This window comes from Aythya ferina, assembly GCF_964211825.1.
Source record: "Aythya ferina genome assembly, chromosome: 1".
In the NCBI taxonomy this organism is placed as follows: domain Eukaryota; kingdom Metazoa; phylum Chordata; class Aves; order Anseriformes; family Anatidae; genus Aythya; species Aythya ferina.
The window spans coordinates 111,386,041-111,411,010 of NC_140296.1; the positions used below are offsets into that span (position 1 = coordinate 111,386,041).

Consider the following 24,970-nt stretch of genomic DNA (forward strand, 5'->3'; position numbering starts at 1 on the left):
GCAACCAAGAGGTAAGAATGGCAAAGGTATTTCTGTAGCCAGATCTAAAAATAAATATTAATTCTTCATTATATTCTTCCTGTTAAACCTGATGGTCCTGAGTGAGAAAACTCTCACCATGACTTCTGACATTTATTTTCTATTAATCTACACATTTCTGTTGGCTCTTGCACACATATGATGTTGCGAAGGGAAAGGCTAATTGTAATTTAAAACTTTTTGAGGTATTCTGATTATTTTATATGGCACTACTTTTCTTTGAGAATCAGTCTCAAAAAAAAGACTGATTCTCAAAATCACTCTTGGTGTTATTTACATAATAGAGTCAGTTATAAAACAACATTTGTAAGCAAGTTTTGAAAAACACTAGACAAGGAGTTGCATGGATGAGCGAACCACTCTAAGGAGAGTGAACAGCACTGTAGAATCTTAATAGTAAATTAAAATCTGATTAAAATTCAAATAGCTAGTGTTTCTTAAAAGGGGAGAGAGCTGTTTGGAACTTTTGATGTATATATTTTTTTCCTAATGTTATTAACTGTATGTGCCCTTTGAAAAGGTGTTTATCAGAGCATAAATGCTCAGTGGTAAGCACAGAGGAGGCCACTGCGATTAAGCATTCTTTTGCTCAAAACAAAACAAAACACCAAAAACACAACACCCTGAAGCATCTCAAGTGTTAGAACATTTTGCCGGTCCATCTTTATTAGTACACCACCCTGTGTTAAGCAGCTGGTTTTTTTTTTTTTTCCTCTTTTTTTTTCCTTTTTCTTTTTTTTTTTTGAATGATCATGTATGACAGGCTTCTCTGTGTATCATTATATTAGTAATCTAAGGCAGAACAAACACCATTAACTCAAAAATAACCACCAGTACTGTAACTTTTATTTGCTAATAAATATCTTAATAAACAGGCTTACCCCATTTGTAAGACCTGATAATGCCTCTTAGGAAATCATAGAAAAATAAAATACAATAATAATCAGTAACTTGTACTTTGTACAAAAATCTTATTATGTTGCTCAGCAGGTAGCTTTGCCAAACCCCATATTCTTCCTGTAAAGAGATGGCGTATGTAATGCAATTCACCTTAAAAACACCCTAATGTTGAGAGCTGAGCATTCTATTACACTATTAACTTGTAGGCATGCCAGCACGTGAAAATTTACATGGAACATCATATTATCATAGGAATAGAATTTTAAAAAATGATAACACCACTTTTCAGTAAATAAATAACAACTTCACTTCTTATGGAAATTCCCCTTGGGACTGCAGATCAGTATATTAAGCTTTTTATTTTGTGGCTATTCTTACAATATTGTTCTAAACCGGTTAAGAGACAGAAAGAAAAAAATGCACTTGGAGTGTATTTGGGAGTTGTACTGTAGGAAGAAAGTCATTCTGAGCAGTGAGGCAGTCCCAGGGGGAAAACAACTATACCAGCTATGAAATGTTCAGTCTATCAGAATTAGTAGATCTTGCTTGCTGTGTGCAGTGCTACGCAAGTTCAGACTAATGAAGATATAACAGTGCCAAGGTTGCTTTTGTGTGAGATGAATGGTGAAGATTTAGTTACAGGTAGTTGTCATTATTCAAATATATCTTGGTGAGAAGAACAGAAGCAACTGCAAAACAAGTGTTAACAATCTGGGGTCTTCAAAGAAAAGGTGATTTTCAGAGCATTGATAGGGATATGAGATCTGGGCTGAGGCCACGGTTTGTCTGTAAAATAGTTTGCAAGTATCATGATTATACTGTTACTTTTGAAGCCATCTACCTTTAAAGTTTTGACATGTCTGTTTAGATATATAATCTAAAGTGTCTGTCATCAAATAGTTATTCATATATATACATACATTGATACATTTTATGGCTATGCTAGAACAGCAGACTATGAAGAGCAGTCATATTTAGTTGTGTACAATCTAATTTCACAGAAGAGACAGAGATTAAAACCTCTTTAATTCATATACATTTTAAACCAACACACAGAAATAGAGGCTATCCTGAGAAAACATACCATCCACATTATATTCCAAAAGAAAAAAAAATAAGCTAGTATTTGAAAGGTAATAAAACTTTTTTCTTTTTTTTTTCCCGGCAAGTGATTTTTTTTTTTTTAAATGATGAGAAAATTAAAACAATTAACTCCAACTTGATCAATGAAGGTTGCTTTGCTAGAAAATAAACCACTGCAATTCAGTAAATATGGTTCCACATGATCTTTTTAAGCCTTTTTTTCCTTGGTAAACTGCAGATGTAATCGTGGGGAGTGCAGAGTATCTGCTGTCATTACTGAAGTCAACAGGAGCTGTACCGCACGTACCAAACAAGACTGAGCCCCCTTTGTTAGCCTCTGGGTTTTCAATCGTGGCAGCACCATGTATGACAAGACTGATACCATACAGGAATTTTGACATTGGACCCAAGGCTCCAGGTAAGAGCAACATATACTGAAGTTCTGACTAAATCCAGTTCCTTCACCAGAGTTAACAAAGAAACAACTTTTCCCACCCTTACCTGAAATAGCCCTCTACCTTGTGAAGAAATGTTGGAAGAAATTGCTGCAAAAGAAATGGTATTAAAAATGATATACTGCCAATTCAAGCCAAATTGTTTCTTCTTCTGGCTGATACAGAATCATGGCCAAAAGTTTAAAAATGTTTGTGTGCCACGTGTTTGGAATTTTAGAGTAGGAGGTTTTTCTTGAAATATGGAATTAACGCAAGAGTCCAGTAAACAGAACCACTAGGAGGACGTTATTTATTTAATTTGCTACTGTGCCTTTCATTAACTGGCAAATCTCAAACCTTACACTGCAATGCACTAGGAGTATGAAACAGAGCTTATTCAAAGAGGAAAATAATCAGCTAGAACTGCTATTATGAAGAGGAAGTCATATTGTATAATGTGTTTTTAGGAAGAAAGAGACAAATCCTACAGATAAAGGTTGTATTCTCTGTAAGTTCTGTTTGATAGGGAGGGTAGCTTTATCCTGAATTTCAATCCAGGAGTTTGGGGGATTTTCTAAAGAAAAAACAAAACACAAAACATTTATATTATGTACTGCAGTATTTCTGTTAGATGTGTAGATCGTTTTAAATACTTATTCCAAACTCAGTGTTGGTAACCCATTCCAGGTAAAACAACAGTGTAGCAAACACTTTTTTTTACCTTGCATCTGCCACTTTGAAGGTAACCATAATCTATTTCACCACATCGTTGAGGCAGCAGCATTGTCTTTTATGGTCAGTGCACCCTCTTTCCCCCTATTAAAGCAGGCCATCCATTCCATGCAAATCTTTAGAAACCCTTGATCCAAAAGCTATTTCAGTTTGTTGATATCTTGTTATGGATTTAAGTGATTTTGGATTATGCCCCGAATGACCAAGCTACACCTCAACTCAAAACTCACAACAAAGAAATTAAAACTAGCAAAAAGTTTAGCAATGGATTTGAATGACAAGACAACATGTGTCCTAATAAATGTTGGTTCTCTAACAACAAATCAATTGTGATAGTAGTGGGATGCAGGAAGGAAGTATTTATTAGGAGAGCTGAATCCTACATACTGTATGTGTAAGATAGGGCTTCATCCTAATGCCACTGGAGTCAGTAACAAACTGATGAATTTTGGTCACAGCAAGACAGTGCCTATTGACACTGAAACATTTAACTCCTCACACAATTACACCATTGTCCCTGGAGTTACTCAATAAGGAAGTTTATTAAAATCCTTCATCAGAATGTGAAACACCTGGTGTTTTAGAGTAGAACCTTCCCAAGACAAAAATGTAATTGTGTAGTTGCATTTAGTAACTCAAATAATCTATAGATTTGAAACATTAAGTGTATTTTTTGTCTTTTTTTTTTTTTTTCCAGCTAATCCTATTGTACATAAAGAAATAGTAAGTAATACAAATCAAAGCATTCAGATTGCTAAAAATACTTGTTTAGCTTTTCCTTTTTGCCTCAGTCATTGTCAAGTGGAGTTCAGTCTACAAAAGAGAAAACTGAAAATTTGGTGTGTAAGCAATTATTAATTAGATATCAGTTCTCTGAAGAAAAAATAGTTCTTATGTGTGTAGAAAAGAAAATTGTTGTTTACTGGAAGTTCTAATTTAAATTATGACAATTGTACCTTATTTATTTATTTATTTATTTATTTTCATAAGCTGGACCCTGGAAAACCAGCAAAGAGATTTTTTCCAATCACTGCTGTAGAGAACCATCAGAACGTTATGCTGTGATGATACTATGAAAATGCTCCCTATACAGACTCAATGGGCACTTTTTCATAATTTACAACCAGAAGTAAATAGTTACATTACAATGCAGATTTCCCCCCAATTTGATTATCCAGGTCCTAGATTTGAGGTTACTTTCTAAACAACTTTCTAAACAACTGAGGCCCCAGGCAGCACACAGTTCATAATACAGACAGCTAGATTTCTTTGTGATTTGTCAGTTATCAGTCACAGGGTTTTGGCTTATCTACTGCTCAACATACATGCTGCTTAGCAGTTCTTCACTGAATTGTCAATAATGAGAAATATCGGTATAAAATATTTTATTAACAAATTTGTAATCAACTTGCTGATATGCATGTTAGAGATGAACATTCCCCAAAACTTGTATGAAGCAGTAGGTCCTCTGATAATATCAACGAATACGCTGGACTCCCAAGGAAACCGTATGTGTTCCTGAAGTTAAAGGACAAAATCACGTTATTTCATGCTGCCTTACAAATATTTTATAGGGATTTGGATTTGCAAGCACTTTGTGCCTAACTCTTCATGTAAATAGTCCAATTCCTAATCAACCTTCCTATATGAATCAAGCTGCACAAGCACTGAAATGTTTACAGATTCATGAGTTTCTGAATATGGCACGGTACATACATTATTTCTGGGACACACACATAGTTACTAACTATTCAAGTACTAAGACGCTTAGACATAGGTAAAAAATTTAGACATGGACAAAGCAGAACAACTGTGAAAGCTTGAAATGATTTTGAGACTTAACTCATTAATGTATTTTCCATATCTTCAATGTCATAAATTTGCATTTTTTATTTCAATTTAATTGCAAGGATATGAAAAATCAGATAATATGCTAAAACTTTCTGGAAGAGAGATGTACATGGGAAATTACTGCAGCAAAGAAAGGTAAGAGATCCTGATATGGAATATTCAAAGAAACATACAAATAGATTTCACTATGTGAATGTGAACTGGTGTTATTTCACATATAAAAGGTGGATTTTTTTTTTTAATCTACTCATTTTTTAGCCTCATGTTCTTTCATTAAGAATTTTCTGTTCCTTTCTAAAGTTCAACACAGCTTTTTATAGTATACATTGGCATATTATTACTCATATTCCTTTTAAGATTTCCTTCATTTTAACCTCAGTAGAGTCTAAAAATGGCTACTTAAAAGAAAATCACTTATATACTGTTTAAACTCTTTGGTGACTTCAGCAGAGGGACTCAACTTTTTTATAGCATGGACAACATCTTACTAAGGATGTCAGCTGATGGACACCTCTTTTCCCCTTTATGACTGTTGATAATTTCTGCAGTAATTAGTTGCATGGAAAAGAATCAGTAGAAAAAGATTCAGTGTGGTAGTGGCAGAAGGGTCAGCATCAGGTGACCAGACAGTTTTCTGTAAACTAGTTTGAGAAAAGATTTTTTTTTTCTTTATTCCTATGGAGGAAAAGAGCGGCTGTCCATTTCCAGAAAACAAGCCAAGGAAGTTTGGGAGGTACTACGCAAATAGAGTGCACGCTGCTTAAAATTTTAAAAGCCAATGGAGCAGGTCAACCCCATTATCATTATTGGGAGCTACGTAATTAAGTTGTGTATGCTTGAAAAATCTCAGACATTATGATATACATATTTACAATTCTTTATGTACATATCCACACATTTTTTATATCCATTACGTGCTCAACATACCCTAGTCCATAATCTGAGAATCTATATACAACCATAGCACTCATGGATGAGCAGTGTGTGCTACTAAATATGGTATATGATGGCAGAAGATATTTGTGAACTCTAAATACATGGAACTGTCATGTGCAAGTTTTTTTTTTTTTTTTTTTTTTTTTTTAAGAGTTCCTTGGCACAATATGGACAGTTCTTTTTCGCCATGTTCTAGGCTTTTTCCTTTTTTCCTTTTCAGTGCTGATTCATTTGTCTCTCCAGGAGATTTCAAGATCACTGTCATACTGTGTTAGCTCAGCCTAACAGATCTTTCTCTTACTCTCAAAATATTACAATAGTACTGTTAACAAAGGAAGAAAAATAGATTATCTTTGCCATTTATTCATGAAAGATCAATTACAGTTGGTGAGCAAGGGTATTCTTGAAGAAAACAGTTTAACAGAACACAGTGCTCTTCAACCATGGGTAAATGCTATGATAAATGAAGTATCTCTATTTTAATACTTTTCCTAGAAGATGCAATAGACTAAAGCCTTTTTACGGTTATTCTGGCTTTTGTTACTCTAAGAGATGTGTTGGACTGAATTAGAAGTGAGCCCTCCTTCCCCTTACATGCAGAACATATGCTGAGACAGACTCAGCCCATGAAGGAGTAGTTACAGGTACCCCATGTTCATAAAGAGAAATTCTCGGCTGCCAGGATGTTCCCTGCAGAATCACTTCATCAGCTGAGTTGCAATACCTAAATACAGGATTCAATTTGCAGTGGGGCCAGCTCAAATTCAGTGTTCGGCCTTCACTACAAGTTAAAGTACATTCTATGCTGCTTTACCTTGGTGTTTGACACAGTCCCATGGGGTTGTTCTAACATCAAAATTGCTGTGGTAAATACACTCTTATTAGGCACCTCCACAGTCCCAGCTGTTCCACAGTAAATCTGCTGCATCTGAATAAAGGGCATCTGTACATTACTTATGACACACATTTGGGCCATGCATCAATCTGCATTGAAGATGAATTTAATGGAGCCCATGCTTAGGTTTATCATATCAATAAAAATGGAAAATGGATAGTCAGTCTTAAATTACAAAAAAAACAAAGTACTATGGTCTATGAGTCCCATATCAGAATAAACTAGCTAATACTTAATACAACTTCAGATGCAGAATGCTTTGTCAAGAGCAATTAAGTTATTTGAATTCATTGTTTACCGTACTGTTTGCAGTTACAGGATTGCCTGATCCTGATGTATTAAACCACAGCATGCACCTAAGCTTTTATTAGACAGGTACTGAATTTATATTCATGGGAAACAAAAAGGTTACTTAGGTTTAAGAAAAATTTAAATTACATAGCTCAATTCTCTCCCATAGAGTCCCATTGCCTCTCAGTAATTCCAAAGAGTATGCAAACAGCTCATGGGCAAAGTCTACTAAATCTGCTGTTATTTGTTTAATTTTAACACCAGCATTACAGATGAGGTCCTCTCTTTTTCAAATGTTCAGCACAAGGACTAAATACAGTCAATGCATGAGATTCATCTGACTAAACACAGATGCCTGTATATGAGCTAGTCATTCTGGTCTCAGGTGCTTCTCTGGCACAATTCACCTCACCCAAAAGTAAATAACTACGTTTGTCAGATGACATTTTCAGTATGTGAATACTACAAGGCCCATCTCTCTTCATTAAAACCTCAGATGAGTAGCTCAAATGCAGACCTCCAAAATTAGGTGGTAACAATTCCCCTCAACAGGTCCCAGGGCTCTGACTGACACATGAAGATGGCCTGAGTAAGGATGACTGACATGGTTTCCATGTTAGATGACTGCCCCTCTAGGCTACATGAACATTCAAGTTTATTGTCTGTCAAATTTGGAAGCACTGTGGCTGGCATGTGATGGACAGCTGGGGCCGTGCCCTCATTGACCAAGAGACGCTAATCCAGTTCTCCTGTTCAGCAGTAGAGGCCCTCACTTAAGCTATCTTTTGTAGGCTTAAGTGGTACACAGGTAGTGGTAACAGTACAAATAGATGGAGTTTGTTCTTGACAAATATCAGATCTGTGAGAAAAATCTACACATGGATATTATTTTATAATTAGAAATAACTAACTTGGAACTATTTCCTTATGTCCACATTTGGCACCCCCCCCCCCTTTTTAAATTTTTTTGGGTTTGCACATCGTGCACATTTTATTTTGTGAAACTTCAACAAGTACTTTTAGTCATGAAGCACTATGCAACGTTGGCCAGATTTTCAAAACCAGCATACTAGATTTGCTTGAATTTGTCAAGTTTAAACTGTAACTGCACACTGCAATATGCAGGATAACTAAATAGAGTAATATTCACCTGAAGAAAGTATCCCCTTCAAAAAAAAAAAAAAAAAAGTAACTTTAATTTCACATATACATTTGTGGCTTACACAGGATTGGGCTCGCATTTGAGAAACACCACCTGTTTTTTTTTTTTCTTGGATTTTTTCATTTGCCTTTGTTTTTAAATGAACAAAAAGACACTTAGACATAATAGTAGCACTTCTCTTTGTGCTGAATAACACGGAAGAGTAGGCTTGAAAGCATAAAAAGAGCGAATAAAATATTTCCAAAATGGAGCAAATGTAAATCTGATCAAAGTAACTACTATAAAAGTGTCATATTGCACCTCCACAACAACAGAAACAAAAGCCATATGAACCCACAAAATCCTGGATGTACAATGTTTGTAATAAGTCTCCTCACCAAAAGAATCCCTTCTTTCCTTTCTGGTTACCCAAACTCTTGTTTATATAAAAAATATATCTGATTAATAAATGTTTTTATATTGTTATTATATTTTTTTTCTATTGAAAATATATTTTCAGTAGTGTGATAAGTTTGGAAATTAATTTCCATGAAATATATCCAGGTTGCGTGCATGCAGCATACTGCTTTGCATACACACGACCAGGAATGAATAAATGTGCAAAGGAGAATTTAAAAGTGCATGCATATGGTCTGCATTAGTTATGAGTAATTTTGAAACCCCATTGACAAATAACAGAATCATACCTCCTCAGTAATACGTTTACATGTGAGAGAGGCTCCTTCCATAGATGTCACGTTGTTGGCCATGAAAGTAATGACAAGTAAAATGGAAAACAATAAGAAAGGAAAAAAAAAATAAGAAAGGAAGAAAAGAATATGAAAGGAAAAGCGAGTTTTAGATTACTCTGTAATGTTACTGTTTTTTAAAAGGTTTCAGGTAAGTATGATTTTCTTTCTGTAAGGGAACCCTTAATAACAACAACACAAAAATTCAAATGTAGAATTGGGGCAGAATTTTTCAAGTGACAGTCACAGATAAGAACAATTTTTTTTTTCTCCACTAAAGGCCTGTGATCCTGCAAAACACACATGCTAGTACAGTCCTACTGAGGTCAGTGGGACTACTCATGCTGATAAAATTACGTTTGTGGCCAGTATAAGACTGGTAGTGCCCTTCTCTAAAACATGTTTACCAAGTTGGCATTGTAGAACACTGGTGAATCCTTATCTTTAGAAAACTTGTTCCTCAGTTAAATCTATTTATTTTATTTTATTTTAATGGAAGAAAGGAAAATTTACTCAGTTCACTATTGTTATCCCATGTAAATTAAGGAAGTTATTCCAAAACAAAGTAACAACAGTGAATCAGGCCTAGCATGTCCTACTCCGTGAACCAGTTGGAAGCATAATCTTTTGAGTTGCTTTCTGCTTTTCCTTCTTGCTACTGGTATATATCAGCAGCCTTTTTCAAGAGTCAGGAAATACAATTTGATTTACAATCTGTAAATTAAGCAGTAAATATTATTATGATTGCATAAAGTAGTTAGTTCATTTTGATTTACATATATATTATTACTAATTACTCAAATGCACAATTTAACTGAAAATTTGTAATGCCTAAGTATATTGAAATGCCACATAACTTAAGAATGTCCTCCAAACCATGTATAAATTAACAAAAGCATCTGCACCCCATTTACATGTGACATGCATGTAGATCTGTGTGTGACTTCTCCAGCTTGCACACATGTGCTCATGTCCCAGGCTCTTACTAGCACGTATCCCATGCAAAATTTTGGAAACGTAGCCCAGCACAAGTGTGTTAATTGTCTGATTAAAACATGAAATCTGTAAGTCTTAGAGAGGTACAAATATTATGTTAGGCCTTTGCAGCCATTTTCTTGCATGTAAATATGGCTATTGAAGAGTTCTAAAGGTAATCTTCGATGTCATTTAGGTATTTGTACTAAATGAAGATCTGGCCCGTGGTAACCAGAACTCCATTTCAGCAGAGTCCGCTTTTCACTTCTAAAAGCAGTTAGAAGTAGACTCAAGGCAACATATTATTACACTGCTGTCCTATGTCTCCTTTTCTGCCTACGTACAATATAATCAAATACCACGAAGTGTAACTTCCAGCATTAGCCTGTGGCTGTACCACTGCCCTCTATTGGATGATGCTACAGCTGATCTGCTCCTATGGGATAAGGCATATTGCCCCACTGATGGCTGACCCTCGAAGGTCTGCTGCCATGTTGAGTTCAAGTTGTGGAGGCCTGCATTTTTGGAACAGAAAACTTTCTGAAGTCTATGTGGCCACAACATAGCTGAAAAACATGCTTTACATGTGGTTATGGAAATATTACAATCAGTTTTCTGGTGACAATTTGCCACAGAGTAGAAGAAAATGCTGAGTATTAAAAAAGGTTTAGGGTGGTGAAGAATACAAAAGATGAATAAATTTTCCAACCTAATCTAAAATTTAAAGCATAAAAAGTGTCGAGTGCTAAAGTAATTCAGAATCAAGGACCTGAAGATTTCAGGCAGATTTCTCTCACTATCCTCCCAATTATCTACACAATGAAAACTCGCTATATAAAATCATCAGTCATTTCTGCAAACAATACTAGCATTTTGAGGCACCGGCTTACCAGCATTTAAACTATTAGAAAGTAATATAACGATAAGACCCATACATTTGCATTTAATTAAGAGATAAAATAAGAGATAAATAAATATTTATGTGAAACTTCTTGATTGCACATTTGGTATTGGAAGTTACATGGTCACAGAACATGAAAGAAGTCAAATACGTTTTGATCTACCAGCAAACTCTAAATACATCAATAAAGAAGCCACACCAGGCCAAATAGATTACTACTTTCAAGTGAGTTCATGAAAGTTTCCCAAATACTGTTATACAAAGTTACACATCCATGCTGAGTTATTCATCAATGTGTAGCAAGAGTCTTGCAGTAGGCCAGGATTTTATTGGCAGATAACTGACGGAGGAACTATGCAGTGTGATTAAAAATTCCAGTTTGGAAGCATTAACATAGAAGTACTTTTAGAGTCTAACCAGGAGACTGCAGTTCTTGAAGTTGGGAAGAGCAGAAGGGAAGAATGAGAATATTTTCCATTTTAGAAATGCTGAGGCACAAAACACAGTTGATTCCAGTACTTTCATACATGAAATCCTTTCTCCTGTATGTGCATCATGTGTAACCGCAAAGTCTGTAAACTGCTGACTATTCGTCTCTGGTGTCCAATGAGTACAACTCCAATTCTTCTAATGTCACTGCAAGATAAAAAGTTTCATCTTGGATGCAAGTATATAAAAACTCTTGTCCCCAAAGAATATAAACATAGGACAAGTTGCTCTGCTTAAGGACAGTTTACTTTCCTGAGTGACAAACAAGGGACAAACAAGAATGCTGCAGATGTTCAAGTTTTCTGCATTTGTCAATTCCAAATTAAAAGGAAAAAAAAAAAAGTGCCATTTAAGAATTTCCCTCCCAGTTTTCCTTCATCTCATCCACCCTCCATCCCAGAGCAGGTGGCACACCTGCAGAGCCTGACTGTTGGGAATGAAGTCACCAGCCCTTAGCATCCAGCACAAGCCACCAGTTTGGCTGTCATCTAAACACCACCTGAAATACACTGAGAAAGATTACAGAGATAGTGAGGGCAGGAAGCTCCAGTTATGCCCTGTCAATTGTACTAACCCTACAATTGGACATGGCATTGACATTGCATGTTTACATATTCTCAAACATTGTTTTACAATTATAGCTAGTAAAGGATCTCATGGGTTGAGGCATGACCCTTATGAGTTTCACATTTGCAGTTCAAGATACCTGGCTCTATCCTGCAGATGAAGAGCCACTAGATAGCAGCAACTATTATGTACTTAGCCTTAACATCCACATGGGGGATAATATACAACACTTAAGATCAGCAGGGACTATGCAAAAAATATTGAGCATCGTAGAAGCCTAAAAGAAGCAGCAAGGGGAATAAACCTTTGCAGGTGGGGTGGTGGTTAGAAATGCAGGAACAATGCATAGCATGTATCAAGAAAAGCCTAATAAAACTCAGAAAGAAGGTAGCAGGCTAAGGGTCACAGAAAGGTTATCTGAAGAAAGAAGGAATCCTTCATATATCTGAAGTGTTATCTGAAAGAGGAAAGTAGAAAGGACGATAACCTTAAACAGATTATCAGTAGAAACACCGCAAGGCAGACAAAATAGAGCTTGAGGAACAACCAGCCAAAGGCACTTAAAAATAACGCTCATAATAAAACTTTCTGTAAACTCATGGAGTAAAAGAAGCCAGTCAGCATGTCCGTAGAGTCTAATTTTAATTGGGGTATAAAAGAGCACTGGAAGACTGGCCACTAAACTATTATTTGTGTTGACATTACTGTGGAAGAGATTGACTCACAGAGCCATTTATGGGGGACTTGTCAGAGGACCTGTCTGAAGTAGAAGTGACTGCCAGAAACATTATGGGACAAACTGAAAAAAAACAAGCAGCATCTTCAGAACAAGACTGTACTTAGTCAAGAGTTTTAAAGGATCTCAAGGATAAAATAGTGTAAATACTGATAGGGATGTGAGAAAGAGAGATATCAGCTCATTCCATTTGCGTGGAGAGTGGTGACAGACAAAATAAAAAGCTTCCAGAGGAGGTCTGAGGAACTGCAGACTTGTGAACCTGTAGTCATTAAAGGGAAAAATAGAAACTATAATAAGGAATAAAATTAGTAGATGCCTGGATAAATGATTTACTTGAAGAGTCGCTATGGCTTTTGCAAAGAAAAGTCCTGTTTTATAAAGTTAATTGCTTCCTATGGAGGAGTCAGCATGCATATGGATGAAGGTAATCCACTTGATACACTCTACTTGGATTTCCAAAAGGATTTAGAGAAAGTTCCTCATCAAAAGTTTATAGAGAAAATGAACTATGTCATAAGAAAGTCTTCCCATGAATAAATAACTGGTTAAAATATAGGAGGTTAAGAGCAAATTGTCAGTTTTTACAATGGAGTCATCAGTGAAAATCTGCAGGGACCTATGCTGGGATAATGATGAACATTACCGCTCAACAAATTGGTAAATGGTCTGGAAAAACAGGTGAGCAAAGAGGTGAAAAAGTCAGTTGCTGAGACTGAATTATTCAAGGCAGCCAGGGAAAGGGCCAGCTGTGAAGGGTTCTAGAAAGATCTTCTAAGACTGACTGTGCCATAAAACAGTAGATGAAATTCTATGTAGGTGAATGTGAAGTGATACACATGGTAGAATACCAGTTCTAACTTCATGTGTAAAATTCCCGAATCTAAACTGACAATTACCGTTGTTAACACAGGTAAGTCCCAGCATCACATAAAAGATCAGGAATGAATGCAAAGGGAATGGAGAGCAACACAGCTCTCATAGCAATATCATTATACTTCCATATTAATCCATAGTTTGTCCAAACCCGTGTTTTCATTTAAAAAACGTAATGAAATTTAAAGTGGCTGAAAAAGGCAGAAAGGTATGGAAGAAATTCCATGTGAAGAATCACTTGGGCTTGATGATGTTCACAGCAAAGTAAGAAAACATTTTGCCACTGATTCCAGTGGTCCACATCAAAACTGATTACCCAGGAAACATTTAAGGATGCTCATTGCCTAAGCTTTGCTAGTGTGTGGGATGGTCAGAGAATGAACCTTCCATTATCTAATCATACCTTTATCTTTCATTGTTTTGGTAAAAGCTGTATTTATCTTTATTTGTCTTTTACTAGGTTAGGTATGAAAGGAAATGAAAGCAGTATTCCACACATCACAATAATTATGTCACTGCAGCAGCCAGACAAATTCAGATTAGTCACTACAGGAACAGTAGATTACATACTTACTCAATGCTCATTCTTGAAACCATATCCAAAGTTGTGAAACCTGCTGCCATGAAGTTATTTTTATACTGACCCATTTTTATGGAGTCCAGCCAATCACTAACTGAAACAAACAAAGGATATTCTGGAACTTCACCAGGTGAATCTGGCATTCTGTAGAAACAAAACGCAAAGGTCACCAAACCAATATAAAATATGATGCTTGGTTTACTCAGGTAGACATTATTTTTAATAAAAGGCAGAAGGAATGAATGGGAACCCTGAGATGTAAAGGTCAGTTCTTACCTGAGGTTTTCTTTAACCCCTTGTCTAAAGCTTACAAATCATGTTAGTGTGCGCTTCTTAAACAATACATTTTTTGGAAAGCACTGCAACTTAGTAACAAAAAGGAACACACCTATGCCACTGTTCTGATTGTTACTACAGTGTTTGTTTGCAATTCTTACATGTTCAGGATGGTAATTGTAAATACAGTAGCTGAAGTAGGGAGAAAACAAAATTTAATGTGAGATGCAATTTAATAAAATTAACATACAGCAAGATGATTTTTACATTTTTCTGTAAAGTTATACTAATGGCTCCTTATTGCTATACCATTGTGCAATGTGAACAGTGTAGCAGCTACAATACTAAACCTAAAAAAGCAAGAACATTTTATATCTTTGCTTTTACACAGAACTATATAGCGTAGCAAATAAAAATGAAGGAGCTAATTTAGTTGAGTTTCTGTTTTGCTTCTTTTCCCTGTTGCAACTGAAATGGAAAGATGGGAAAAAAAACAATCAGGGGACATGTATTTCCCATAGTTCACTGTGCACCATGCTAGTGAGGTCTCAAAACTTCCACAGACCTTGTACGTTTTGTGTGGAGAAACTGTAGCAACAGAATGCAAAAAAACATACAGCTATGTATAAAAGCTTTATAGTAGCCTTTAGAAGGAAGATATACTTTATTCTCTCTCTCTCTCTCTATATATATATTTTTTTTTTCAGCTAAAGCCAACTAATGTTGAGTGATGGAATATAACTTACATATAACGTAGGAGGCAGCACACCCTAGTACCTTAATGCGGAGTTTCAACCACACATCTGTATACATTAAATGCATGGATTTTCATTCATATCATCAGTATTATGCAGAGATAAAATCTGGAGAACCCTGTCAGGTACAAGGCTAGATTACTGACCTACAGAGGTCCCTTCCAATCTGATTTATTCTAGAATTTTACAATTCCTATAGCATAATTGCTGATCTTTTAAATTAATAGTAACACAGAAAGTACTCAGATTAACTGCATCAAGCACTTCCAAATTAATGGAAAAACTTTCCCAAACAGGTGAGCACAATAAAAGATCAACTGCCCAAGTCTTAAAATGTGAGAACCTTACGTAACGTTTAAAAAAAAATAAGAAATGCATCACTCTGATGCTAAATGAAGTGACCCATGTACAAGTATCAAGCGATATGCATATATTTACATGCACACACACATATGTAAAGCAACAGGCCACTAAATCTTGTGCATGGACATTAAATTCCACAAGCCACTCTAGTCTGTGGTAGGTGGAATGGCTGTAGCCTACTAGTTATTCCTAGAAACCACTCCCTTCATAGCACAATACCAACCTCAGTCTTTTCCTTATCTCTCATCCCTTCTCCAAACACTATCACGAATCTTTTATGCCACTGAGGGTCTTAGCAAGACTCACCTGGGCACTGAGAATCCCTTATAAGCCCAGGGGATCTCCGAGAAAAGACATTTATCTTAAGGTGTATTTCAGATACTGAGGTCAGTGAGGCTGCCTGTAAGTTCACTCATTTCAGCTGCTACCCAGGCACAGATTAGATTACTAAACTTGCAAAAGTTGAAAAGTGTTCAACTATGGCCTTTCCTCTCCTGTGGTTGCATTCGTTTCTGTAATGATTACCAGAAAAAGCTTTGGACAACACTATCAAAAATTTGCTGTGCAACGGTAACAGTGTAATCTCTGTTTGGTCACCAGTGCCATTCTTCTGCAGGTAAGTTTCTGCAAGAAGTTACTCCAAGGCACTTCAGAAACTGCTCGAGCACTGTCAGATGTAGGCAGAGGGTACTAAATGGAGAAGGAAAAAAACAAAAAACAAACAACAAACAAACCTACAACGAGAAAAACACTTAGGAAAAGCACCAAAAAAATGAACAGAAACTCCCAAAGATTAAAGATAGAAAGTGAACAGAGCTCATAAAAACAAAAGAAAGAAAATTGCCCAATGTGATTTTCATGGCTTGAGAAAAAAGTCCTTTTACAACAGTGCATCAAGAATGAAACAAACCTCAGAAGGGGCTCAAAATTATTTGAAACCCTCATAACACTGTCAATTCAGAACTTTGCCACTCTCTCCCACTCCTACCTCATACTCTAAAACATCTAATGATGGCCACCATGGCATATTCAAGGGGAAAGTGCTGAAAAGGTTCTTACACAAGTACATCCTCCACTAGGGTATGAAGGGTGCTTGGATTGCGAATCAGTTTGTCTAGGAAGCTGACGATATCACTAAATTTTGGACGGTGGTTCCTCTCCTTTTGCCAGCAGTGAAGCATTAGTTGGTGAAGAGAAGCTGGGCAGCCCATGGGAGCTGGAAGCCTGTAACCTTCTTCAATGGACAGGATAACCTGAAGAAATACAATGTATATGATTACAGGGCATTACAGTTAAATGCTGAAGAGACCATAAAATTGAAAATTAGAAACCAGTGATAACACTTAAGGGTACAGCCACCCTTGCTTTATGCATTGCTGGAGCTTCACTCAGAAAATCAAGGCTAGCAGGAGTGTGACTGATGCTCTCTGTAGGTGGGCTCAAACAGAGCATCAGTCACAAAAGTACATCCCATGATGCATGTGAAATATTTTTTTGGGATACGAGTGGGCTCTTTTTTAGACTCTGACCATCCAAGAAAGGAGGGGGAAAGAACTAGTAAACATCACTTGTCTTTTTCTTCCACCTGATGGTTGATGTTGTACTGAATGTAGTCATAGGGCCATAAAAGTAACCTCAAATTGCCTTTGTATACTGGAATGCTCTAATATTTGCATCCTGACAACATGTTGCACTACAAATGCACATTGGAGCATCCCACAAATTTGCTTGCTGATCATATGCTTCTACTGATCTTAGAGTACAACTAATTCAGTCAACGTCTCACACAGAGTTACAGCAAAGCACAACATTATTTTGCACAGCCTTTCTCAAAAAACCTGAACATCTAAGCTGTTTACAATAAATAAAATAAAATAAAATAAAATAAAATAAAATAAAATAAAATAAAATAAAATAAAATAAAATAAAAATAATATAAAATTCTGGTTTATATTGTATACCCTAAAGTACGTAAAACTTGCAGATTCAGTAGATGTGGGAAAACACTGGATTTAGAAAGAAACTGATTTGATGTTATAGATAAAAGACATGCATGAAAAATTACATTTGATTGGAAGCTTATTTTTGGTAACACTGATAATAAATAATATTGTCTGAAATGACACTAACAGCATGATAGAAGTAGCAAAACTAGCTAAGGTCCATGAAAATTTGGCAGGATTTTCTATGTAAGTTTGAAAACCAAGAGGAAAGCTCACTAGATTCTGCAATGAATGATGGTAGCAGTGGGGATGTTGACGGAAATGACAGAATTGTGCTTTCTTGTATGTAAAAGAATGGAAAGATAATATACAGTTGATCAAAAACAAAGCTAGGAAAAAAGCAACCCTACCACACACATATAATCCTTCCACAGAAAAATCCAAGTAATGCTAAATGTTCTTTAAAGTACACCTGACCATACACAATATTTATAATAATACAGCACACTTAGGAGAAACATACCTACTGCACTTATACCCACTCTGCTTTAAGGAGACATTTATCATTTTCACGCAGATGTATGTACATGCTGCAGACATATTAATGCAGCTGGAAGGGGGTACATTAAGCTATTTACAACAAATCAATGTTTTATAGCACTAGCTGTAACTTCAATATATTCAGTCTCATTATCCTGGAATATATCCTCCTTTTTTTTTTTTTTTTTTTTTTAATTCTGAATTAATGTTGTTGGCTCTGTTTTGCAATGCCTAATGCTTATGCTGCAAGCATTATGCAAATAAATAACAGTAATGAAGCCACATTAGGACCTCAGCTCCCCTTTATGGCATGGCAGGGAACGGAACAAGAATCTTGTTACTGTACACAGCGGGGTGCCTGGGTTTTCTAAAATGAGGTGACTTGATCCTACAGTATACAGCCCCCTTGTACCCTGGCAGAAACACATATGCATGAAAAATGTGTTTCAACACCACAGGGAATTGGATTTCTATGAGTAAGTTTCAAAGCCATCAGTGGCAGCACTGAGGAGGACAGGCCACTCAAAAGGCAGTATAATTTGCCACAGAGATCTCTGAGTTTTATGCACCTGTGAGTACTGACAGATCACATGCATACAGATGGGGCTAGCCACGCACATACGGCTGTGACATCTACCGGTAAATTATAGGTCAGTATGGTAACACTTCCACCTGCCTTCCTGGATACTTATCTCCCTGGGATTTACTTCAACACTCCAAAGTCTGGGTTGCCAAAACGGCTGCTCCCAGAAAAAAATACCATCAGGCTACCATCCAAGCCCTTGCCTCCTTACCATGGGATATGCTCTCAGACACTCCTGTTACAGACTTGGGGTGGGTGAAATTCAATCCCCCATGCACGAAATGTTATTCAAAAAACTGCCAATAATCTAGTATCTCGAGCAGTCTGTCAGACGTGGCTTCATAAAACCTAGGTGCTTATTATACTACAGGGTATAGCTGAGGTGTTACTTGTCATTGAAGCTGCAATCTTCCACAGCCCAGAAATGCAGATATCATAGTCTTTACATTTAACTCTACCCATTGCAAATGATGAATTTCTGAAATGTTTTCTGTTTTTAAGGGAGAGGAAAAGCTTCTCTTCTTTTATTGGACATATAGCATTTGCTTGACACAACAATGGAGAGCTGAAGAGGTTTTTCTGAAATAAATTATTCAGGAAAAAAAGCAAATGCAGCCACAATTTTGCAGACATTATATTTTCTCTGACACACTCTATTTCACGATGTCTTTGAAAAAGAACTTATAGCCCATTTTCTTTCCTCTCTTGTTCAAAAGGAACATTTCAGTACAAAGGGAAATGCCAGCTGTTACTGGGATAATTATAATTTCTCATTGATACAAGAATGTTTTAAAAATAAACTGCAAATATTGCTCATTAGTATCCCTGTGAGGCAGGCATTATTTTTAGAGTTGAGGAAGTAGAGTAGATGTGATGAGAGGTGGCGAATACTGCAGTGGGATTTGGGTGTCAAAGGAAGAACTGGAGCTTTTAAATTCAGTATTCTTCTCTACTCACTTTTCTACCTGCATATCACCTATTTCTGAACAGAGGAATTAGATATCCAAACAACTAAGAGAATGAGAAGCATTACATTTTCTCTGGGTAATATATAAATTATTTAGTATGAAAAGATTATACATTTTAATATATTTTAAATGCTTTTTCCCTCAACAGCTTGAAGGTTGAAGCAGCACCACATTAATCACGAAAGGGGCTAAGTGTCTGTATCTACAAGAAGGATACAGCAAAAGCGCTAGCAATCAGCGTACGTCTTTGCACATTAGCAAATCTATGTCCCATCAAGTTCAGCCTGAAAGAATATGAACATGAGCTTAGTTTCAGTACATACCGAGCCCTAAGTCTGCTAACAAGAAGGCTGATTACTGCTCTCTTGTTCTGGCTTTGTGATGAATGCTTGATGGATGTGAAAAGCAGTAAAACATTCAAATATTCCATACTGCAATCAAACACTGAGAAAAAAAGCTTTAGGTTTCTTTTCAGTGACGAGGATGTTTAAAACTCACTAGTAGGTCTTGTGGGTCAGCATTAAGGTGAATAAAATGGGCAGGGTGTGTTTTTACAAGTAAATCTTTCTGTCAAGTGAGAATATAAAATATAAGGGAAAGGGAGTATTTTTAAAGTTAACTAATTATTTCTGTGCTCTTAAATGCGTAGGCTTTTATGTTTATCAAGGGGAACATTCTTTTTATATATTTTTGTACACAGATGATATCAATCCCTGGAGTTTATTCAATATATTTTATCATTTTTGTCTGATGTTAGAAGCAGTTGTAAAGGTTGAAGGCTAAGTTCATATTAAATATTAATTATACAAAAATATCTGAAAATGCTTATGGACTACTACATCCAATTTATATATTCTTTAATTTAAAAATAATTTCAAATTGGCAAAAAATGGTATCTTAAAATAAAGCTGTAATCTTTCTGATAGTTTCATTATTAACAGTAATATAGACTTTGCTTTTGAAAGCTAACTGACAGGTTTTTTAATGAGACAGAGGCAGAACAAAGCCCAGAGGGATGTTGTCCCTGTGTCCTGCTGACATCTGAAAAATCTACCAGGAGAAAGAGGCAGCTGCTCACACCTCATGGTACAGAGCCAATCCCAGGTGCCTGCCAAGTGTTTTGATATCTCTGGATTCAAAGAAATGTTTTAGGGTAAGTTATTATTACTGGTACAGGAAACTGTCATCAGTGAAAGGACTTTTGTTCTGTTTGCTACAGTAGTTTTCTTGCCTATTGATTACAATACATTAAATATTCTTTTTCTTTTGGAATACTGTAGTTCTGCACCATGCAATAATTTATACAATGGCCTCTAACAGGTGTCCCAGTAGACTTCACTCACAGCTGTTCTACAAACCAAATGCATGGAAAATAAATCTTCCTTTCCTCACACGAACATTAGCAAGCCAGGCTCTTAGCACAATCTGTTCATCAGTACACTAGTTTCCTTGGAAAGTTCAATATCTTAGCTAATGTTTATTAATTAAGCAATAAGACATGACAGACTGTGCGGCAGCCCTAATTAATGGATACCTCTGGTGCCTGCCACACATCTAAGAAGTGCATTAATCAGCACCAACACAGGTCTGAAGTGACTTACCACAATAATAAAATGGTTATTTACTTAAACAAGAACATTTCTCAAAGCTAATAACATTTCAAGCCTCTACATTATACCGTGTACAGTATTAAAAAATGTATGAGAGACATTTTCAAACTCAGTTGCCTAAAGTTCAGCTTCCAAATCCCTGCTTGGGAATATGAATAGAGGATGCCTGATCTGCAAAGGTGTTGAGTGTCTCTGGCTTGCACTGCCCCGGTGGATACGTATGAACAGCTGCAGTCTGAAAATCAGATGGGGCTTATTTAGGTGACAGGCATCAGCTTTATACTTCTCTTTGCATGAGCTTGGACACTTTGCTACCTGTGCAGGTTTCTTGTGCTTTTCTTTCTGTGATCAAGGGGTTGCACAGGGGACCCTTGGTAGAAGCAGTCAGCCCCACCGCTCATCTGACTGAAGGTGTGTTCATGAGGCAAGGAGGCACTGAACAATGCTGGACTGTCTTCTACCATTTCATCCTGTTGGGTGGGGACAGGTGTATCATTTGTTACCGTGTTATGCAAGTAATCACAGAATCACACAAGTAAGAAGCAAATGTCTAACTGACAGCTGCTGCCACTAAAAACACGACTTAGCGTGGTCTAAAAAGTGAACTAATTTCCCAGAATAATAAGAACAGCAATTTACAAGATGGTATGTGAAAGAATACTACAGACCTGTCGAGTTTATATGTGGAAAACTATTTCTTGTGCTCTACAAAAACCCACCCTGTTCTGTAAGTGTTTTATCACTAACTAGAGATGAGTTTTATTAAGACCAAAACACAACATCCAGAAAATAAATTCTTCTGATGGTGATGTTAATGGTGCCAGATATTTTGCTGCTGCAGAACCTGTAACTATACATATGCCTTATTGACAACCGTTTGCATAATATGTCTTTTATGAACTTGTTTAGTGCATGCCTTTCTCTGTTACTTCCTCTGCCATGTGTACAGTGTCAATGACCTTTGGGAAAATCCTATTATTTCTGCAAAGTAAGCTCATGTGAATTCAAGGTAACCGACTGTACTAAAACATATGTCCCAAAATCCAACAAAGTAAACTTTACAATATGTCTAATAACTTGAAAATTCCCAATGACATTTAGAGTCACTAAACATACTTAGAAGGTCACAGGTACTTGCTGTTAACATTTCAGCAGTGAAAGCCTGTGGGCAGGGCTCTGGAGAGAGAGTCCTTTGTGCTATGCTTTGGTGAACTGCAGGGAGAGCTCTCAGGAGTCCGCATCATTAACATAAGCAGCATCCATAAGGCCCACATCATTATTCTGTGCTAACAGATACTTATATTTTGGACATACAAGTGATTAAATGTTATCCTCCTGCTGAAGCAGAATATTTAATATGCCCTAAATGGAGAGGGTCACTAATGAATTGTTGCTGCTGGCATAGTCTTGAATAAATACTTTGTAGGTTCTGATAGAGAGAAATAGGATAGGCTGGAAGCCTGCTTCAAAGAAAGGGAGACAGGTAGAATAAATTTCTTTGTTGTGTAAGACTCTAGCCTGGCCACTTGGACACTACGTAAGGGTCCTACAAGTCATTCAAACCCTTCTACCAAGAGGTGAAGAGTGGGGCCAGACAGACTTGACAAAGTCTCCCTCTCTCTCCCTCGCCATTCCCAGTTGGCAGGAACATCAGTGAAAGACTCGAGGGCTGGGCTGGTGATGGATCCAATGTGAAGAGAAGTATTGTGATTACAGAAGTAAAAGAAACAGTGGTAACTGGCCTTCTCATAGAAAGCTAACCCAAGACGTGATGAAATCACTCACAACTGGAATAGAGACTGAAATTCCCCATGTGGTAGCACAAGATCGTGTGACAGTGAGACATGAGGATGCAGCAGAAAAGCATCCTCTTCCTCACACCTCTGCAAGTTGCAGTCACTCACAGCCACCCATCATCCAGAGCTAGATAAGCGGAGCGGCCAGATGAGGAATGGAGACAGACTTATGGGGAGGTGACACTGCAGCTGGAAGCACTGGCTGCAAGGCACTGCACAGAAGCCAGGCACCATGGCACGACTGACTTTGTATTTCCAGCTTCATTAATCTCAAAAAAAAACTATGAACAGGGTGCTGCAGAGGGAAGTGTGAAGTAAAATACCAATTACATGGTGAGGAAATCTAGGCAAAAGACTGCTGCCCATGATATGTTCAGAGGCAAGAGCAGAAAGGACCATGAGCCATTTTTGTATTTGTGCACAGTCCCTTGACCAGGCAGGGTTAACTGGGTTGGAAGAGAAAAAACAACTGCCCAGTGAGCCTCACTTGTAAAGCCACATGTGGACATTTCACCTACTGCTCAGGGACTGCTGAGTGGACAAGAGGCAGGGGGCACAAACTGAAAAACATGAAATTCCATCAAAACGTGAGAAAATCCTTTTCTGCTGTGATGGTGACTGAGAACTGGCGCAGGCTGTCCTGAGAGCTTGAGGAGTCTCCCTCTTTAGGGATGCTCCAGGAGGGAGATGGTCCTGAGCAAACTGCTTTAGATGACCCCGCTTGAGCAAGGGGTGTCAGACAAGACAGTCTTGAAAAGCCCCTCAACCTCTGCTGTTTGTGATATGTTAATGCCTTTTTCTCATTTTCATGTTCTGTTCCTCTCACCTTAACAGAAGGCTCACGGTGCCAACCATTGCATCTGTTAGTTTGGGAAGGCAGAAAATGTGAGGATAGACATGCATTTGGATACAAGCTGATTGCATGCAATGCAGAGTAATCAGGTTTTGCAACAGCACATGAATGATGAACAAGCTGATATTGCCTTGGCTGTGTTTAGCTTTGCTTCTGAATGGAAGAATAGCTCAAAAACAGCACGCTCTGCTATTTCAAGGCTGTAAGAGACAGCCTAACTCTTTAGCTCCTATGAGCTCCTAAACACCACATCTTACAACGTGGTAATTTAAGGAAAACAATGACAGTTTGCCATAAATTAGTGTTTGTATGCTGTGGCAGTTCAGGAGCTGATAAGTGCTTCTCAGTTCAGGCAAGGAAACAGCTGGTTGTTAGCCTGCGTTGGCCCACTCATCCTCTTTTATTAACTTTGAACCTACTGGCCCACTTCAGTCAAATTAAACAAGTTGTGTTAAAATCAGCAGCTGGGAAGAATAAAAGGTTTGCTGTTGATATATTTGGTTGCACAAAAGAGAGACTTAAATATGTGAGAAATGTATACACAGAATCACACACTGTGCCCCAGGAAAAAGTAGGCTTAATTCAGTCATCTAAGTATAGGTGTTTAATTTTAGACTTCCTTCAGCATCCTGCCTGGTTTTCAGTTATTGTTCTTCAAGGACTTGGATCTCCTGCATGTGCTGCATCAGATGCATGTGGAGATCTTAGTCACCCTAGGCAATCTGAAATGCTAATGGATTTCAGCTATGGAAAACAAAATTGAGCCTACTGGGCATATCTGCTTATTTCAACAATAGATGCGGTGTTATTAGAGTTCAGACAGTACCAAAATAACGTCTCTGCTAAAGAAAAAGGTCCACCTCAGCTCAGTGGTTGCTTGTGGTCTTCAGATGGACAACCAGCTGCCACTGCCTGCAACTGGTGTGTAGCTCAAAACCAGGCACAGCATGTAATGTCCCATACCAGCTGTTAACTGAGGAGCAGAGTAGGGAGCTGGGCTGCTGTCTGGTAGATGTGTGGAGAGGGGGTGGAGGCTGTGGGTATTGTTAGGCGAGAATGATGTACAGGGGAGGTGATCTTATTCCAAAGGGTAAACTCACAAGAGAAA

The 24,970-nt window shown here is 37.2% G+C and overlaps 1 protein-coding gene across 3 annotated transcripts in view; it reads right to left on the reverse strand.

Moving 5' to 3' along the window:
- Positions 1-863: 863 nt before the first annotated feature.
- EPHA6 (EPH receptor A6) overlaps positions 864-24,970 on the reverse strand; it is a 516,782-nt gene continuing 492,675 nt past the window's right edge. For all 3 annotated transcript variants that reach the window (XM_084506721.1, XM_084506720.1, XM_084506719.1), the window contains 3 exons: positions 16,629-16,822; positions 14,170-14,319; positions 864-11,563 (listed from right to left, as the gene is read on the reverse strand). In XM_084506721.1, the coding sequence (XP_084362847.1) occupies positions 11,449-11,563; positions 14,170-14,319; positions 16,629-16,822 (459 nt within the window). In that variant the 3' untranslated portion in view covers positions 864-11,448. The remainder of the gene's footprint in view (positions 11,564-14,169; positions 14,320-16,628; positions 16,823-24,970) is intronic.